The following is a 16833-nucleotide window of genomic DNA, read 5'->3' on the forward strand; positions in this document are numbered from 1 at the left end:
TAAATGATTTTGTTTTCTTTTTTTCTTTTTTTTTTGGTATGGATATTTGTTCTTTTTCCTATGTACACCCATGGAGACCCCAAATGCTGTTCCCTTTCCTGGATCTCCATAACTCCCTTATTGGTCCAATTAAAGCACAGCTGTGCCCAATGCTGGTTTGCTATTTGCTGATGTGGGACATTAGCAAATCAGGACTTTAGAGGAAAAAGGGTCATGACAGATTTTTTTTCTGTTATTCTGTTTCCACAGTACAGCCCAGCCACAAATTTTAATGAAGTTTTTGGGAATCTGTTAGGGGTATAGAAGTGACATACAAAAATTTTTTAAACTTTGAATAATAAAAGAGTATAAAAGACCCTGTCACTCAGAGTTGTTCATATGGAGCATTTTGGTTATTTAAGATAAAAGACAGAATAGTTGTAATTGATGATTTTATCATAATTTTATTAAACATTTTGAGAAGTTAGATATTCAAAGAAAGAAAGAAAGGTGAAAATTATCAAATCTGTAAACTTCAATTATGAAATGGGAAAAACTGGCCTTTTAAGCCAGTGACTCTACTTAAATATTCTCCTTTTTCCAGTGAAAGAGTTTTCCAGTCATAGTTCATAGGAAAGTAGACCTTTGAGTTGGGCACAATTTATAAAACGTATGGTCCAAATTAGCCTAAAAAGTGATCTGGAAAACTGAGCCAATGTAAAAATAAATACATTAAAAAAATCAGAAAATTGATTTAAAATATTTTTTTTACCTACTCCATTATTGTCTATAAAGGAATGCTAGGTTTTTGGCTCTGCTGTCTCCAGGAATTACAACATGTTGTATTTTTTCCCCTTCTCAAAACAAAAGAAGGAATTTAACTTTGAAGTTAAAAGCTCTTCTTTGTCTTGAAAATTCTATTTGAGTACTCTATCAGTCCCCTAAAAGCCCGTATGTGTCTATTTTATATGCTTTTATGTGTGGTACAATACCGTTAAAACAATCAAAACATGAAGTTTAATATCCAACAATGGTCTTTGAAAAGTTGTTTTAGATACTTTAACTAAATCTAACTTTAGCTAAGTTGTTCTGCATAGCTGTTTATTTCTCAAGAGTCCTTGAATACATATATTTTCTACTGTTTGTCATGAATAAATTACTTGCAGTTTTAGCCTGTTCAATAAAATTATAGAATATAAATTAAAGAAAGAACTAGAAAGAGAGGACATATCATTCTGAGAGACTGATCTAGATTTCTTGGAGATTTACTTTAGGAAATAATTATGGATTTATTTTTTCTTTATATTTTTAATTTTTTTTTTTATTTCTCTTTTCAGATGGAAGATGTCATAGCCCGCATGCAAGATGAGAAAAATGGGATTCCTATTCGGACAGTGAAAAGTTTTCTTTCCAAGATTCCCAGTGTCTTTTCTGGTAAGAATCAAAGTGAATTTCATACTATTTTAATTTTGTGTAAGGGGATGCTCTAGTGAAAAACGCTTTTAAATAAGTACTGTCAAGATTCAGTCATCTGATCTGGAGGAGACATTATTTATCCTTTGAATAGTTTAATTATAGAAGTCTGATGTTTCTCTCAGATTGGAGTGGATTTACACAGAGATGTTTTTGTCCTGAAAAGTAGGTGAAGGGAATACTTCATTTGCTACAAAAAGTTAATTATCTCAGACTGGGAATATTTTTATCGCAGGTCATGTCTGGTTTTTAGCCAACTTCCATAGCAAGTGTAAGTTTAGTGTGTTGGCCAGTACATGAAGATAAGAAATTTCATAGCGGCAGAACAAAAGAAAAATCATCACCACGCTCTGCAACTGGTGCTGATCAGGAGCTGTGACATTTATTACAATATTCACAATCTGCTTCTGCAGCTCAGTGCCTGTGCTTGTGAAACTAAGTGCTGAGATCTTTGTGGGGATTTGCACGACAGCTGTAAACTCAGTAGCTGCTTTAGATCAGTACAGTCATAGGCACAAAAATCCATCTATTTATTAATTAATTAGCATGTAATTACTCTGCTATTTACGTATTTTATGACAACTTATGCATTTATGTATGTGGGTATATATTCCACTGAGTATTGAGTTTCTTTGAAATAGATGCCATTGTTTAATCAAATTTTTCCATAATCTTTAGGAGTGTATCCTTATACAGAAAGTATTATACAAGTTTCTACAATCTAGAACACCAATAACTCTATATTTTAATTTTCAATCTGTGGAATTTTTTTACTAGTGAATAATCCTGCCATAAAGAAGGATAGTGTCCTAAGAGTGAACAAAAGTGCTTCCTGATTTTAGAAAATAAATTTTAGATTTTAGGAAGTTGCACAAAAAATAGCCTCTGGAGAATGGGCCTTTATTTGCCTGGAGTTGGTGCAGCATGGTATCTTATTGAAGAACTCATATTAATTGTTAATCTCTGCCTTAACTTGTGTATAATAGATTTCAGAGTAGACTGACCAAAATGTCTTTTTTTTTTTTTTTAAACTGGAATAGGCATACTTTTAAAGGTTGAGTTAGAATATATATTGAGTTCTACATAGCAGTTACTGATGTACCAACTTTTCTATTGATGCCTTATCTTTATTAGCTTCAGAGGGAAAAAAAATCATAGGACAGTTCATTTTTTTTCTCTTTTCTGATTTTCTGTCTCAAATACCAGGGACTGCCAGTAATTTTTGCTACACATGACTGAAACTCCCACCAGAACAGCATAACTGTCATTTCAGTTCAACTAATCTACTTTCCTGTCAGTTCTCTCTCCTGAATGGAAACTGAAAGCTTCAACTCTGTGTCCTAAGTCACTAATTTCATTTAATGTGCTAGGAGTTTGTATATGTAGCAAACAAATATCAGCTTAACTCAAAGCTGTTGATTGCTAGGAAACATGGGAATAGTGTCTAAGGGCCAAAACAACAATAATGCAAATATATTTACCAAAAAATTATAGTGCTGTTAATACCCTCAAAAGCATCAAAGTATATGCTCTTTAGTTAAAATATATATACTTATATGCTCATATATTTTATATATAGGGGTGTGTGTGTGTGTGTTATGTGTGTCTGTGCATAAAAGATGTCTTGTATGCACCATCTGTCCTGGATTATGCCCCATAAATACTGGAGCTTTCTACTGTTTGGTATTTTTTTCTTAATGGGGAGAAGCAAAACAGATAACTCTACCACAGTGAAATGATATTCCTTCAAGTACTTAGGAAAGACTCTACAAGTCCTATAAACAACTTGTAAAAGCTAAGGATGTCCATAAATTGTCATAGGAATAGGGTCTTATGTGATACAGTTGTCATTGTTTTGTTATATGTCTTTATTTAATGTACTTCCATTTCATAGTATTGCTTCTAAAAAGAGCAAGTGATGAACTAGTTGAAAGAGCAGTCCTTTTTATTGCTGAATTTCTGACCATCTCTAAAGACGACTGCATTAGCAAAATCAGCCTGAGGAGTGGTATTTGAATTTCATGGAATGTTGTGATTGTAATAAATAGGATGATGTAACCATACTATCTCATTTACTGAGTCATTCCTGAAATATTTTCACAAGTAAAATATGAACAGTGAGAAACATTTGAAGTACAGATATTTCCCTATACACTATACAGATTTTTGTTCTTCAGAAAAATATAATCCTAAATTAAAGATTAATCCACTTTGTGAAATTTTGAAAAGATGAGGAATCATTTTGCTTTATGTTGCATATATTCTATACATTCACAGAGAGCAAATAAAAATTTGAAACTTTCAAGGCTTAAAGGGAAAATGTAGGCAGGAGATTTTGCACCTTCTATATGATTATGCATTTTGATGAACAAAGGAAGGACATACTGTTTTTGTCATCATGCTTTGGAAACGTTTTGGAGGAGTGAATAAGATAATGTATATAGACATCTTACTGGTCAGCAATAGTGATTGCATGAAGGTTGTCAGGTGCATTCATTATCAACATGAATTAGAGTATTAAGAATAAAAAGGAGGTGATTTTCCTGGTCCATGGTTCACCTTTAGACCTGGAAATGGATTAAAAAACACTTGCTTGAAATGATGCATTTAGGGAGTCTGACATATGAATCATAGAGATTAGGAGCTCTAAAATATAATTCATATTTTTGCTAGGGAGAGATACAAGAAAATGCCAAAGATTTGCTGTTCACTTTGAAGCAGAAGGAATCATTCAGAGTTTACTGACAAATCAGTTGTTGAGTGTTTGTTTTGGAAGTCTTTGTGAGGTGGCGTGGGTGGTTTACCCAGTCCTTGTGCCGAAAGCTTCATAAGCTAATCAGAACATGAATATTTCATTAAGAAGATGTAGCGATGTCTTGTGGTCATTAGGAATATCAGTGTGATTCTTCATAGGACTTTAAAGTGTGCAATTCTTGGGTGAGCTTGCTGATAAAACCTGTGCAGAATGTGCCAGTTGAGTGGTGTGTAAGCTTGATGTGGAACATGAGCATTTTTATTAAGGAGCAGGGAGAATTATTGAGAAATGTAAGTTGAGTTAAAGAATACACACAGAGGGAGAATAAAAACTTTTCAAGAAAAACGTGCTCATACTTGTTATTACTGGGCGTTTCTGATGCAGGGCTCATTGATCTTGGAATGTAGTCACAGCTTGAACCGACAAAAATAGGAGAAGGAGATCAGTGGAAAGGTGTGTTTTTGACATCTCCTGGGATAAAGAGAAAATGAAAACATTAATTTACCTTTCACTGGAAAATATGATCCATGTGAAGTCTTAAGTTTTTTTCTCATTCCTGTAGGTGAAGCTGATATAGTATCTTTTCCATATAAATATTTTGTTTTCCCATTTTTTAGAAAGATTATTGCAGTTATTACATCTATTTTTTGTTAAACGTTTGCTATTATTACATCCATTTTTTGTTAAATGTTTTTCTTGATCTCAGAAAATGCTCATTTCCCTTTTACCTGGGAAATCATGAAAATAACGAGATTTGCGTTTTGATTAGCAAATGTATTAATATAATGATTAATTACCAGTAGCAGTATGCTTGGTAAAAAATTAAAGAATTTATGTTTCTGAACATAAAAAAAATCCAACTTAAAGCAGAATGGCAGTCTCAGTAGCCAGGACAGATGTCGTGAAAGACTCCAGAGGAAAGCAGTGTTATAATCGCTCATCATTCTCACAAATCACAGGTGGGTGAGCCCAAGGAATGAGTCACAGGGGCTACCTGCAACAGTATTGCTTGTTATACAGAGGCAGGCAGCAAAAAGTGAGGAGCAGTACAGTGAGGATTGGATGACTCAGGGGAATAATAATAGGAGAGTTTCATCTGTCATTAGTTTTGATCTTTTCCAGTTGAGTAATGAGTTTGTAACATCTGATGACTTCTCAGTGCTGCCTGTGAAATGTTTATCCACTTCAGTACTGGAGATTACCAACCTGAAGCACAAAATGAAATACAAAGCCCTACTTGGTTTGACAAGAAGCAAAAACCACAAGGCATAACACTTTGATCAGCTGGTGCCTTTGGAGCAAAGTACTATTGTGTTATAGGTAAATGAAAGGATTTTGGAATTTCTGGTTTTGAGAGATTTTTGAGAGTAAATGAACCATTTTGGACAATCTAGGATTTCCAGATCCCAAGTCTTGAATTTTATAGACTTTGTTTTTAACTTCTGTTTCTCCCATGCTGGGTTGATGACAGGTTCCTACATCGTTGTTCTATCTATTTCTTCATCTCTCTTTTCTTGCATTTTCCTAAAGTGTGATTTAATGGTAGAGTCATCACTGATTTCTTTGTTCCGAATGAGCCTCTCATTACTTGCAAACCAAGCCTTCAGAGTTAAAACTGCAAGCTCACTGCCTTGATGAGGTTCCACTCTTAGTGAAATGCTTTGATGAAAAGCTTGCTGTCAGTTCAGCAGGGACAAAAGCTGGATCATTTCCTCTCCTGTGCCCTCTCAGATGAGCAGATTGGGGCAGGAACTTGCCATGTTTACTGTTTCACTTTTCAAAGCAGAATTTTGAGAACAAAAAGTTAATAAGCCTCTATTCCCAATGGAATAGTTTGTTTGAAGTTCTACCACCAGTCTCTTGCATTTGTAATTTTTTCATAGTGACTGATTTGCATTCAAATGTTCATAATCTTTTCAGAGTGGATATTTTTTTGTTTATGATTTTTAGTCATAAGTAGAAGAGATTGACTAAGTGGAGCCATAAGATAGGACACACAGTCATTTCCAAGTATTGACATAATTAAGTGATTAATGAGTGGTGGTTTGTATGCCTTACAGAAAACCAAAGTGGATTTTTGAGTGCTGCCTGCATCCCTTCACCTTCTGTTTCTGTTTGTTTGCCTGTCTTGGCCTTGTGACTGGGATGGTTACTGAGGGTGATCTTAAGCTGCTTAAAACTTGACAGAACTTTTGTATTTTACAGAAAATCAGGATTGTGACAGCTTTACCATTGGGAAGTGCAGAATGAACAAGCTGGGGTGGGCTGGGATCAAATAAGATGGATGCTCCTCAGAAAGAAATTAAAAACTCTTTCCACTATCTTTATTAGTAGAATTAAATTAGAGTAATCCTATAAGAGTAACAGAATTGTTTGGGTTGGAAGGGATCTTAAAGATTATCTAGTTCCAGTGTCCCTGCTATGGGCAGGGATACAAGCCCACTATATCCTGCTGCCCAGGGTCCCATCAAACCTGACCTTGAACACTTCCAGGGGTGCTGCAGCCAAAATTTATCTGGGCACCCTGTTCCACGATGATTGTGCTCTCCATTTTCATTTTAAGGAATGTATTAACATCAGACCTTTATTAAATTACTATTGGAATTAAAGGCTTTTCAAAATGTGAAGTTATTTGAAACAGAACAACAAATACTAATTTTAAGGTTATAACTTCTTCCTAACCAAACAACATAGCAAAAAATTTTATTAATATGCTTACTTTTTGATTCAGTGGCAATTGCCATTGGGAGCTTTACTAAAAAGAAGGAAATAAAGTATAAAAAAGTCCGAGGCAATTTTGCAAAATTGTCATAGGAAACTGAAATATACTGAAAACCCATTTAAAAAGTCTTTTAAAGTAATCTATGTGCAAAACAATCATCATAAATTTCTGTTCCTTTAAAATATGAAAAGATTATTTTCATAGACATTTGCAAAAGAGATAGGTATAGAAGTCCTGCAGTGATGGAAAACAAAAAACCTTAGTTGCTATTGACTTACTGTGAGATGGAAAATTGCTAGGAACGTTCATCTTTGAGGTTTGTCCACATAAAACACGCAGCTTGAATTAAATGCTCTTGTTTCCCAAATGCATGCTTCCTCCCAGACTCCTGTTTCCAGAGAATTTGCTCTGGGCCTTGTTGATCAGCCATAGAGATTTTTTGCTGCCTTTTCCTACTATGTTGTTTCATAATGAAAATACTTCCCTGCCTTTGCTACGTCTTCTTACTAATCTCGTTGTGTGTAAGATTTTGCCACTGTTTCAAGTGGAACAAGATTGCAGCTTTGAAGTATTAGAAAATTTAAGAGGAGCAGGGGAAAACCTACTGCATTCAGCAAAGCCAAAAATGTACCTACTTTGGCACCCTTGACACTCAGTCTCTGGACCCTGGGTGTGTGACATTCATGGAAAATGTGGGATGAAAAGGGAGCCCTGAATCAGCCTCACATAAACCTGAAATTATCAGAAATTCCACAATCTTTTACAGCTTCAATTTCAGTAGCGTGCCATTTTTTTTCTGTTGTTAACACTGGTTAATAATAGTGTTCTGCTGGTTTTCCATTGGCAACAATGAATAGTACTTTGAGAAAGCAGAGAAAATAGCCCCATCCAAACATAAGTATAATGCTTATTTATGCCATTTGCATTTGTCCATGGAGGCAGTGCATAATATATCAGCTTAACAGAAACCCTCTTAAGCTGATATAAACTGCATCTGTAGTAGTGATAGCTTAGCTAAAATCTGTTATGTGCACAAAGCCCTGTAGGAAGAAAAGGCTAGATTATGTCTAACAACAAGTGAATGTACAGAAATATGTTCAGGAGTTCTGTGAAAAAGGTTTTCTTTCCTTGCTGTCTCTTGGAAATCTCTTTAAAATGAATATTACTGATGCTGGATAGCAATGGTTAGAACAAGTGGAATAATTATCAGTGAGAATTTGTTGGGGATGTGTATTTCAAGTATTTGTTTTAATTAGGAAACAGAGCAAAGTAAACTATTTAACTCCACATGTTTAAGAGGTACTTTTATGACTGCAAAGATGTTTAAATCACATCAGAATTTTTACACAGAGCAATTTGAATGAGGCAGAAGAGAAGTGCTTTCTCAGGGGAAAGGGTTGGTACTGTGTCTACCATCAGTAATTTCTGAGACAGGAGGGAAATTTGCAGCTCATATTAAGAATGGGGAGAGGAAGTGTGTAGCTGAAGACAAATGAAGTCCTCTTTCAGCATTAGTAATGTTGCCACAATATGAAATCTGTTTCATTGTACTCTTATTAAGTAGTCTCTGGATACTATTTCAAGAAGGAACATCCACTTGGACGAAAGGAAAAGAAAACCAATCTGGCTCCTCTAAGGTCATAACCCTTGAGTCCTAAAAGGTATCCGTAGTCTTGCCAAAAATCAAAACTTTGCAATGGTACGTGGGATTTGTAAATGTCAGTTTGCAGAGTGCAGTGTAATTCTAAAGCTGAGAATATGGATTAGCAGGTTTGGGTACTGAATATATTGTTGGTTAGAATGAAATAAAATAGTTACAGGGAATTTCTGCATGCAATGCTGTAGTTAAGCAGATACTGTAATTGTTTTATAAACAGACACAATAATTATTGATGCAATTATATTTTGGAGTACACGGTGAGAAATATCTAATTTTTAAATTTACGTGACATTTTACCCTATTGTCCGGTGGCATGTTTTTGGTTGCGTGCTGACTATTAACTATAATTTAGCAGGCAATGTAGACATATGGTAAGTACTGCTGGTACAGGCAGAAATAGCATATTATTTACAGGCATCCTGCTAGGTATAATAGAGTGTAAGCAAATTTCCTTTTCTCTTTATGATGATACATGTGTGTCTGGAATAATAGTCCCCTTTTCCTCTTAAATTATGTCTAACATTGATTCCTTTTTTGACTTATGGAGCATAATTTCTTTCTAATTCAGTTTTACTTTTTTAGTACATAATTTTCTATCTTATTGTCTTTAAATCTGTTGTTTCAAAGTAAATTGAAATATTTAAATGAACTTTGTGCAAAAAGAAAGTGGTTCTGTATTTGCAGATTTCAATCTTCAATTTTTACAGGCTCATAGGTATAGTTGGCCAGCAGTTAAAATAATCAAACTAAGTAAAATCATTCCCCAGAGAATATGGCCGTTATGCAAGAAATCAAGTTAGCAGGGTTTACAAGATTACTTGTGATTTAGCCCCTAATTCTGTTGGTTCCAGCTATGAGGAAAGAGACATTGTCATTGCACTTGCATCAGAAGACTGCAGACTTGTCTTTGCAAAAGGAAGCAAGAAATAAATTGTAGTAACTGCAATTGTTTATATTTCTGTTGTTGCTGAAGTTATCTATAGGCTAGTTTTGCATGGTACTGAAGCAGTTCTGCTGCTGTTTTCTGTCAGCTGCATTCCTGAAACACATTAAATTAGAAAGTCACCCTTGTGGGAAGTAAAGGTAACTTCATGAAGCATACATACTGTGACTGACAATCTATCACTATGCAAATAAAGGGTCTATTGATAGTAATAAATTTTCTACAAATTAACAAAATTATGTTAAATGGAATTATGGTATCAAGAACAATTTGATAACAGGAAATAAGGGTGCTCAAATGCACGATGAATGTTGCTTACAATGCTCCACACATTTGACAAAGCCTATTTTACTCCTGAGCTTCATAATAAAAGTCAATAATTGAGTTAATTGTTTAAAAACCTGCTTTCTAGTCTATGCAGTTGGAGAGTAAGCCTTGATGTTACAAAACCAACACGTAGGCTGGCTGTAGTTACTGTGTTTTCTCTGATCCCAGCCCCACAGTTTGAGCAGTTCCCGAGGCCAGAGGATGTTGGCAGCTTTGGAGGCACAAAGCCTGGCGTTCCTGCTGGGTGCCTTGCCACACAGCATCTGTGTCTTTTTGTCTTAAATGATGAAGACCTCAGTGGGGATGCTCTTGGTTTGCTTATTTCCTCTTCTGGGGAAGATCACTGGAGTAGGTGCTGCTTCCTTGCGTGGCTCTCCATAGCAAAGACCACAGTGGGAAACAGGTGTCTGAGGCAGAGAGGTGTCTGAGGAACAGAGCAGAAACCTAGGAATCCTCCAGAATCCAGGTAGATGGCACAAAAGAATGACTTGGTTGTGGGAAGGAGGACAGAGTCATTGCTGAGACTTGGCTAGTGAAGCCAAACTAATTGGAAAGCATTAAGAATATTAAAAAAAAAAAAGAAAAGGCAGGGAAATTAGTATTAAACTCCCCTCCCCAAGCAGACATATTGTGAGATAATATTTTTTATTAAAAGGCATGGTGGTGCTTGAGTATAGAAGCAGACACATGGGACTTTTTTGCATTCTTTTTTCTTCAGAGTCAATTACCCTAATATGTGCATGCAAGGCTCTCATGGATACCAGCATCCATATGCTTGTCTGATACCAGAATTCTTGCCTTTTGAGATTTTATAACAAAAAGTGAGACAGCCATAGTGTGGAACTAGTTTAAAAACATATAGAACTCAGTCTCTAGGTCTATATGTCAGATGCTTTGCCTTTTCATCAAGACCATCTTCTTGTAGGTTTTGGACTTATTATGAAAAGAAGGTTGCAGATCCTAATAAGTGTACAGTAAAATGCTCAGTTGTTTTCTGAGCTGTATCTCTAGACCAGGCAATATGCTGTGAATAGAGAAAAGGCATTGAGCCAAACCTGCCTGTTAATGGCTTGATCACGTGAAATCCACCTTCTGCTTTTCTTCCCACATTTTTACCCTGTCCTCATTTTTCTAGTTGCTTTAATCAGTAATCAAGTTGAATTCTCATTTATTTCATACACTTTAGAGAAAAATAGACTTCCTTTGTTCTCTGTTCACTTGTTTTCTGAGTACTAGTATTTTTGTGTTCCTAGTACCTGAATTCTAAAGTGGGTGTTTAAAAAAAAAATCAATTCCTTTCATACTTAGACAAGCATCTGTTCAATAGGACAAATCAGAATCTGTCTTAATGAAAGGTGGAGGTGGAATGACTCATCTCCTTGGCTTTTGTACCAGAGGTCAAATATAGTTTACAGAAATATTTAGGCCTTGCCTGTTACTTACATCTTTTCAAACCGTTGATATATAATCTAAAGAATTTATCATCACTACTAATATGACAAGCCATGAAGACATGGTTACCATGGTCAGCATTTGCAGAGGGACCCCATATGCTCTGTGTGAGTGATGGGTTGGTTGCTCTGGACTGGAAGTAGGTAGAAAATATGGTTGTGTCAAAGAACATCATGTTGCTCAAGCAGGATTTATGATGCTAATCTTAATTTTGTGTCATGTGTACAAGGAAGCTTCCAGCAAGCATGATGTCCCCAAACTCTAGACCATTTAAAGGCCAGTAATTGAATCTATTTTCCAGAAAATGAGTGGAAAACTGGTCATAGTAGCAATTTACTGTTCTAGGACAGTTGCTGAAAGTAAATAGAAGAGTACAGCTTGTCTCACTTTTTTTCCTCTCTTGTAAAAATACATTTCTTCACGTTTGAGAAGAAAAAACAATCACCCCCGAACAAGTGGACATCCATCTCTCTCCATTTGTTGGTAATAGCTCCTTTTGACTGCAGTGCGAGGGACAGGGAACACAGCTCCAGTGTACTGAGCAGGTACAATTCAGCCCTGGCTGTCCTGAGCTCTGTCACACCAGCAGAAAGGTAAAGCATGCATGGATTGGATGGTCTAATGTGTTGTTTAATTTCATGTGATGTCACTGAGATCTAGGACACTGCTTCTAAATTACCTCTGCAATGGGTTAAATGACTTCTGTAATTTAGTCACAATTAGTAGAACTTGCCTCCTATTATTCTAAGGGATGATATGCCATATTTAATCAAAAGTTGCCTAGTTAGTTTTGGATTTAGTCTGGTATAATTACACTTTTGATTATTCTTAAACTTTTTATTTCTAATCATTAATGATGGGATCCAAAATTTAAAAAAGCATTTGAACAAGTGTATATGGACACAACTATATTAAAATGGAATTGTGTATTAGGCAGAGGAAGCTTTATAGGGCAGTTAATAGGCTATGAAAGCCAGGCTATTTTAGGAGGCTAGAGGGAAACCATTGTCAGTGAAATGCTAAAACTGAGAATAAATTGAACATGAGATACTCTTTTAAAATGTGTTTTAGTAGAACCAAATAAATTGGTAGAGTAACAAATTCAAACTAGTGTACTAATTGGAAAGTCCCAATAGAAGAGTGGAGGACTACCTGATTTCAGAAAGGGGAAAGGAACCTGTGAGCTCTCAGTTACAGGGAGGAATTGAAACAGGCTTCTGAACAGGAAGTGCATTGGGAAGGGGGAAGGCACCGTTAAGTTTTTTTAACTTGGGAAGGAATGGCATGACCAGACATTACCTGTTTAAAGGTTCCAAAGTGCTTTTAAGATTTATACTTTTTGATCAAAAGCATTGCATTTTTTTGGAAACTGTTTGCATTATTTGGGAGCAGTGGTTACTCATGTACGTGTCAGAAGATAGGAAAAGACTTCCTCAGTGTACATAAATTATTAAACCTGGAATGAGTCATAACTTCTTGTGGAAGAAACAGAATTTTATATGGATAGTGTGTCTTAGCATTTGAATGATGTGAGTTTTGAAGGACATTCATGTTCTATAAAAGGCTATTTGAATTATGGTTATCCAGGACAAGGGTCTGTGTAGACATTGTCTTTATTCTCTGCAGTAATCTTACCATTTTGTAAGAATTAAGTTTTTCCAGTACACATGTACTGGTGTTTTAAAATGTAGTATTATAATTGGTTTCAATTGAAAAATCACTGATTGATAGCTGAAAATTTAAAAAATAAAGTTTCCTTGCAATTTTATTTCTTTTACAACAGTACAGAAAGCAAAATAAATATTGAGGTTAGAGAGTGAAATGCCAATTTAGTTCTATATATTACATGTATTTTAGATCAAGTCATAATTGTTTGTCTGAGAAGAAGCTCCCACTTTAAGGGGTTTGTGTAAAATAATTTTGGATCCTTTGTTATAAAAAATGAGATAAAAATCTCTAGGTCAGTGTATCTGAAATACTCTTCTGTCCCATCTCTACAGCTCGGCTGTTCAGGCCCATCCATCAAACTGAGACATCAATATTTGCTGAATCTCTGTGCTCAGTTTGTTACTAGTCAAGCCAAAATAGAAACTGTCTGTACTATCTCTACTCAAAAACAGAATCCTGATGTGCAGATAGATGTAGTGAGAGATCAAGAAGTCCAGAAATAAGAGAAAAAGATAAAATATAATTTCATGAATAACAATTTGGTACCTTCTGTCTAAGACTACTTTCAGATGCAGATAAGTATTTGCTTTAAAAATTTACATGTCATTTGTGCTTTAGCAAAGCAGTTATTCAGTGTACATGCTGTATAATTTTATAATGAGGTATCCAAACAGGAAATTTTATTTACAGAAAAATAGCAAACAGAAAGAAAAAGGGACACTACACAGATTAAAAGCAAGAGTTGCTAACTTTTGCATTAGCTTCAGAAAGCATATGAGGCGCAATACATGGCAAAAAGAAAAATTGACTATATTAGTTGTAACATTTGCAGTAGGTGTCCTCAGTCAGCTGAAACTCTTCTCAAATCAACAGATCTGTCAAATAAGATATTATGGCCCTAGGTCTCATAGCTAATGAAGATTTGTATCACTATCGGAAATCTTTTGGAACTATGTTTTCTACCATTATTTTGGAAAGGAAAAAGTTCCTCTTTCTGACATAACTAAAAAAATAAAATGTGTTTTTCATCCATGATTAGTATTGACTTGGTAAGAAAGAAGAAGAAAAGAAAGAGTGTAAAAAATTCTGCCTCTAATCCAAAATGCGCCTTTTTTTGTTGAGTATTACTATTTCCAATGTGAGATTTTTCTGTTGGTAAGTGAAGCCTGAAACTTTAGTGCTAATGAAATAAATAGATTAATTTAAAAAATTTTGTACTCAAAAACAATACCTAAATATCTTTTATGGGAAGACAAACTTGAGTAAAATCCATGCACCTTTGATTTGATCGTTCTTTACTCAGAATCTAACTAAATCACTGAACTGAGCACATACCATGTCACCAGTTCATGATGTATGTGTCTAAGTAGCTATGAAATAATCCAGTTAATTGTCTGAAATCTAACAAAGTGTGGGTGCACCCACTAGGAGTGAGATGTTGCCTTGGGATTCCAAAGGTGTTTACTCTTTATCTGGAAGGTTCTTTACAGTTTCCAGTTGAGGGTGTTTATTAACGGCATCAACCCTAGCACTGAATCACGCAAATTGTCCTTTCATGACCATTTGTAACTGCAAAATAATCCTGTTTTCCCAAAGCAACTTCTGTATAATACAGCAGTCTGAGTGTAATTAGCATTTCAAAAAATGTAAAGGACATGATAGGAATCAAAGTGCTGGAAAAGAGTGATTGGTATTATATACATGCTATATTTTTTCATGGCCTTTTTATCTGGCAGATACTCAGGGTAATATATGGTTATAGTGCAATGAAACCAGATAGCAAGCCTGAAGTTGAACTCTTTTCATTGCTCAAATGTTCAGTTTATATTCACTCTCGCCTTCTTAAATAACAGCAAAAAAAGAAAAACCTGGCAAAATGAATGCTAACGTTAATAAAAAAAGCACGAAAACCCATTTAACTTATGCCCAGCCATCAATGCAAATGATATGAAGAATTTTCATACAAAATAAAATCAAGAACAAGCCTGATATACTTTGAAGTCCTGCCTGAATTCATCATGTTAAACACTGACCTTTATCTGTATGTTTTCCTGTATCTTGCATGGCTTTTCTAAATAAATAGACCAAGGGTCATTCATTATTAAAGAAGTATTGCAATAGATAGTGTAGCAGGCTAACAATCAATGTTATTAAAGCTGAATCTTCCCATTTGAAGCAACATGAAAATTTGCCTGTCATTCTTTAATTGGGTTTTTAAAGTATTTTGAGTATGAGTATAGTATTCCTCTTGCAAATGCAGCAACCCCTGCACCTCCTCCCCTCAAAAAAAAACCCCAAAAATCCTGGTGTTGCCAAAGGCATACTAGCATATGCACTAGGTTATGCAAAAGCATACCCTATGGCTCTTAAGTGAGGCTTAAAATTAAGGCCCTTGGATTTTCAAAATTGACTTGATTATTCTCTCTTTGTGGCAGTAGTCATTTCATTTGGCCTCTCTGACCATTACCACAGCTATAAAGTGAACTGTGTACTCACTTCATCATAGTACAACTAGGGGACTTAATGTTGCTGGAGTTGTTCCATATACCATTGTACAAATTATAAATCAATTAAATAATTTTTCTGTAATTGTTTGCAGGGCACTTTGTAAGTTTTACATCTTTAGGAAATAGCACTCGTTTTGGTAGTGCATCTTCTGGGACAAACTGAGCATTGTTGTTTCCCTTGCTGAAAAGCTTTTTTAAGCAGTGATCATTCTTCTGTCAAATCCTTTCCCTTGTGCCAAATATAGGTAACCAGCTTTGGTGCAGGTGACCACATCAGTCAAACCCCAGACAACAGCAGGTCCTTCAAATAATATATCCCTCAATAGCCTTGTCCCACTTGTTTGTACACATCCACTTGTCTTTCATTTTGCTTTCTTTTCAGCATAGTTACCTAAAACTGGCCTCTAAGACACTCCCTTTTCTGACCCCCAGAGACCTGTCCTCCCTCAGCTTCCCTGCACACAGAGAGGAGGGAGCACAGCTTCTCCTGGTTTTTACACACATGACTTTAATTACCAGCATTCGTCTTGTGAAGGCATCAGTCATACATCAAACAAAGTGTTTTTGGAGGAGGGAATGTCATTACATTGCTAATGCCTCTGGTAAAACAAATGTGTTTTATGTCAAAATAGTCTGAATGTTTCTTCTTTATAGAGTGTGATCATGCCCAATTTAGAGCATGGTTGCTTTAGTTTGCATAGCCCAGGGAGGTGCTTGAGAGACGATCAAGCACAACTTCTTAAACAATATGAGGAGTTGGAACCTTTTTTTGCACATCCCTTTCACCTGTCAGGTAGCAAAAGTGCAAACGAGAATAAAAATGTACAGTATTGTATGGAGAAATTTATGTTTGTAGTAAATAGCTCTAGATGGTTATGGTTTCACCACAATTTTGCATGCATATTGACTTTAGAAGGAGTAAAAAAATAGACTTAAAGTTTCTTAAGCAACTTTAAATAGCCATTTGTTTTCTGTAAGTCTCAACATATGTCATAGCTGAGAAGAATTTGAGCCATATTTCAATATCTTTTTCAGTCACTTCTTGAAACTGTTGATTTGAAACTTTTAAAATGTTTTTAGGACCATAATGGAGTTACTTTGGATTTTCCCATTGAAACTAAGACAGAGAGTGGTTTTATAATATTCCCTTTGATTTATCATTCAATAAAGAGAAATTACTTTTAAGCATAGCACCAGAATTAAAAATAGATTTGAAATTAAAACTTAAGAAGACATGATTCAAAACTGCCAAAATAGTAAGTTTGCTCTTACTCTTATTTTTGAAGAAAACATCTTTTAGAAGCTAAATTCCAGATACTTCTCAAATGTTTTCATCCCCATTGTATA

General features: G+C 35.2%; 1 protein-coding gene across 9 annotated transcripts in view; it reads left to right on the forward strand.

The window, feature by feature from the left end:
• RGS7 (regulator of G protein signaling 7) overlaps positions 1-16833 on the forward strand; it is a 255957-nt gene that overhangs the window by 124484 nt on the left and 114640 nt on the right. For all 9 annotated transcript variants that reach the window (XM_063151557.1, XM_063151561.1, XM_063151559.1 and 6 more), the window contains one exon: positions 1317-1413. In XM_063151557.1, the coding sequence (XP_063007627.1) occupies positions 1317-1413 (97 nt within the window). The remainder of the gene's footprint in view (positions 1-1316; positions 1414-16833) is intronic.

This window comes from Melospiza melodia, chromosome 3 (genome assembly GCF_035770615.1).
Source record: "Melospiza melodia melodia isolate bMelMel2 chromosome 3, bMelMel2.pri, whole genome shotgun sequence".
Lineage (NCBI taxonomy): Eukaryota > Metazoa > Chordata > Aves > Passeriformes > Passerellidae > Melospiza > Melospiza melodia.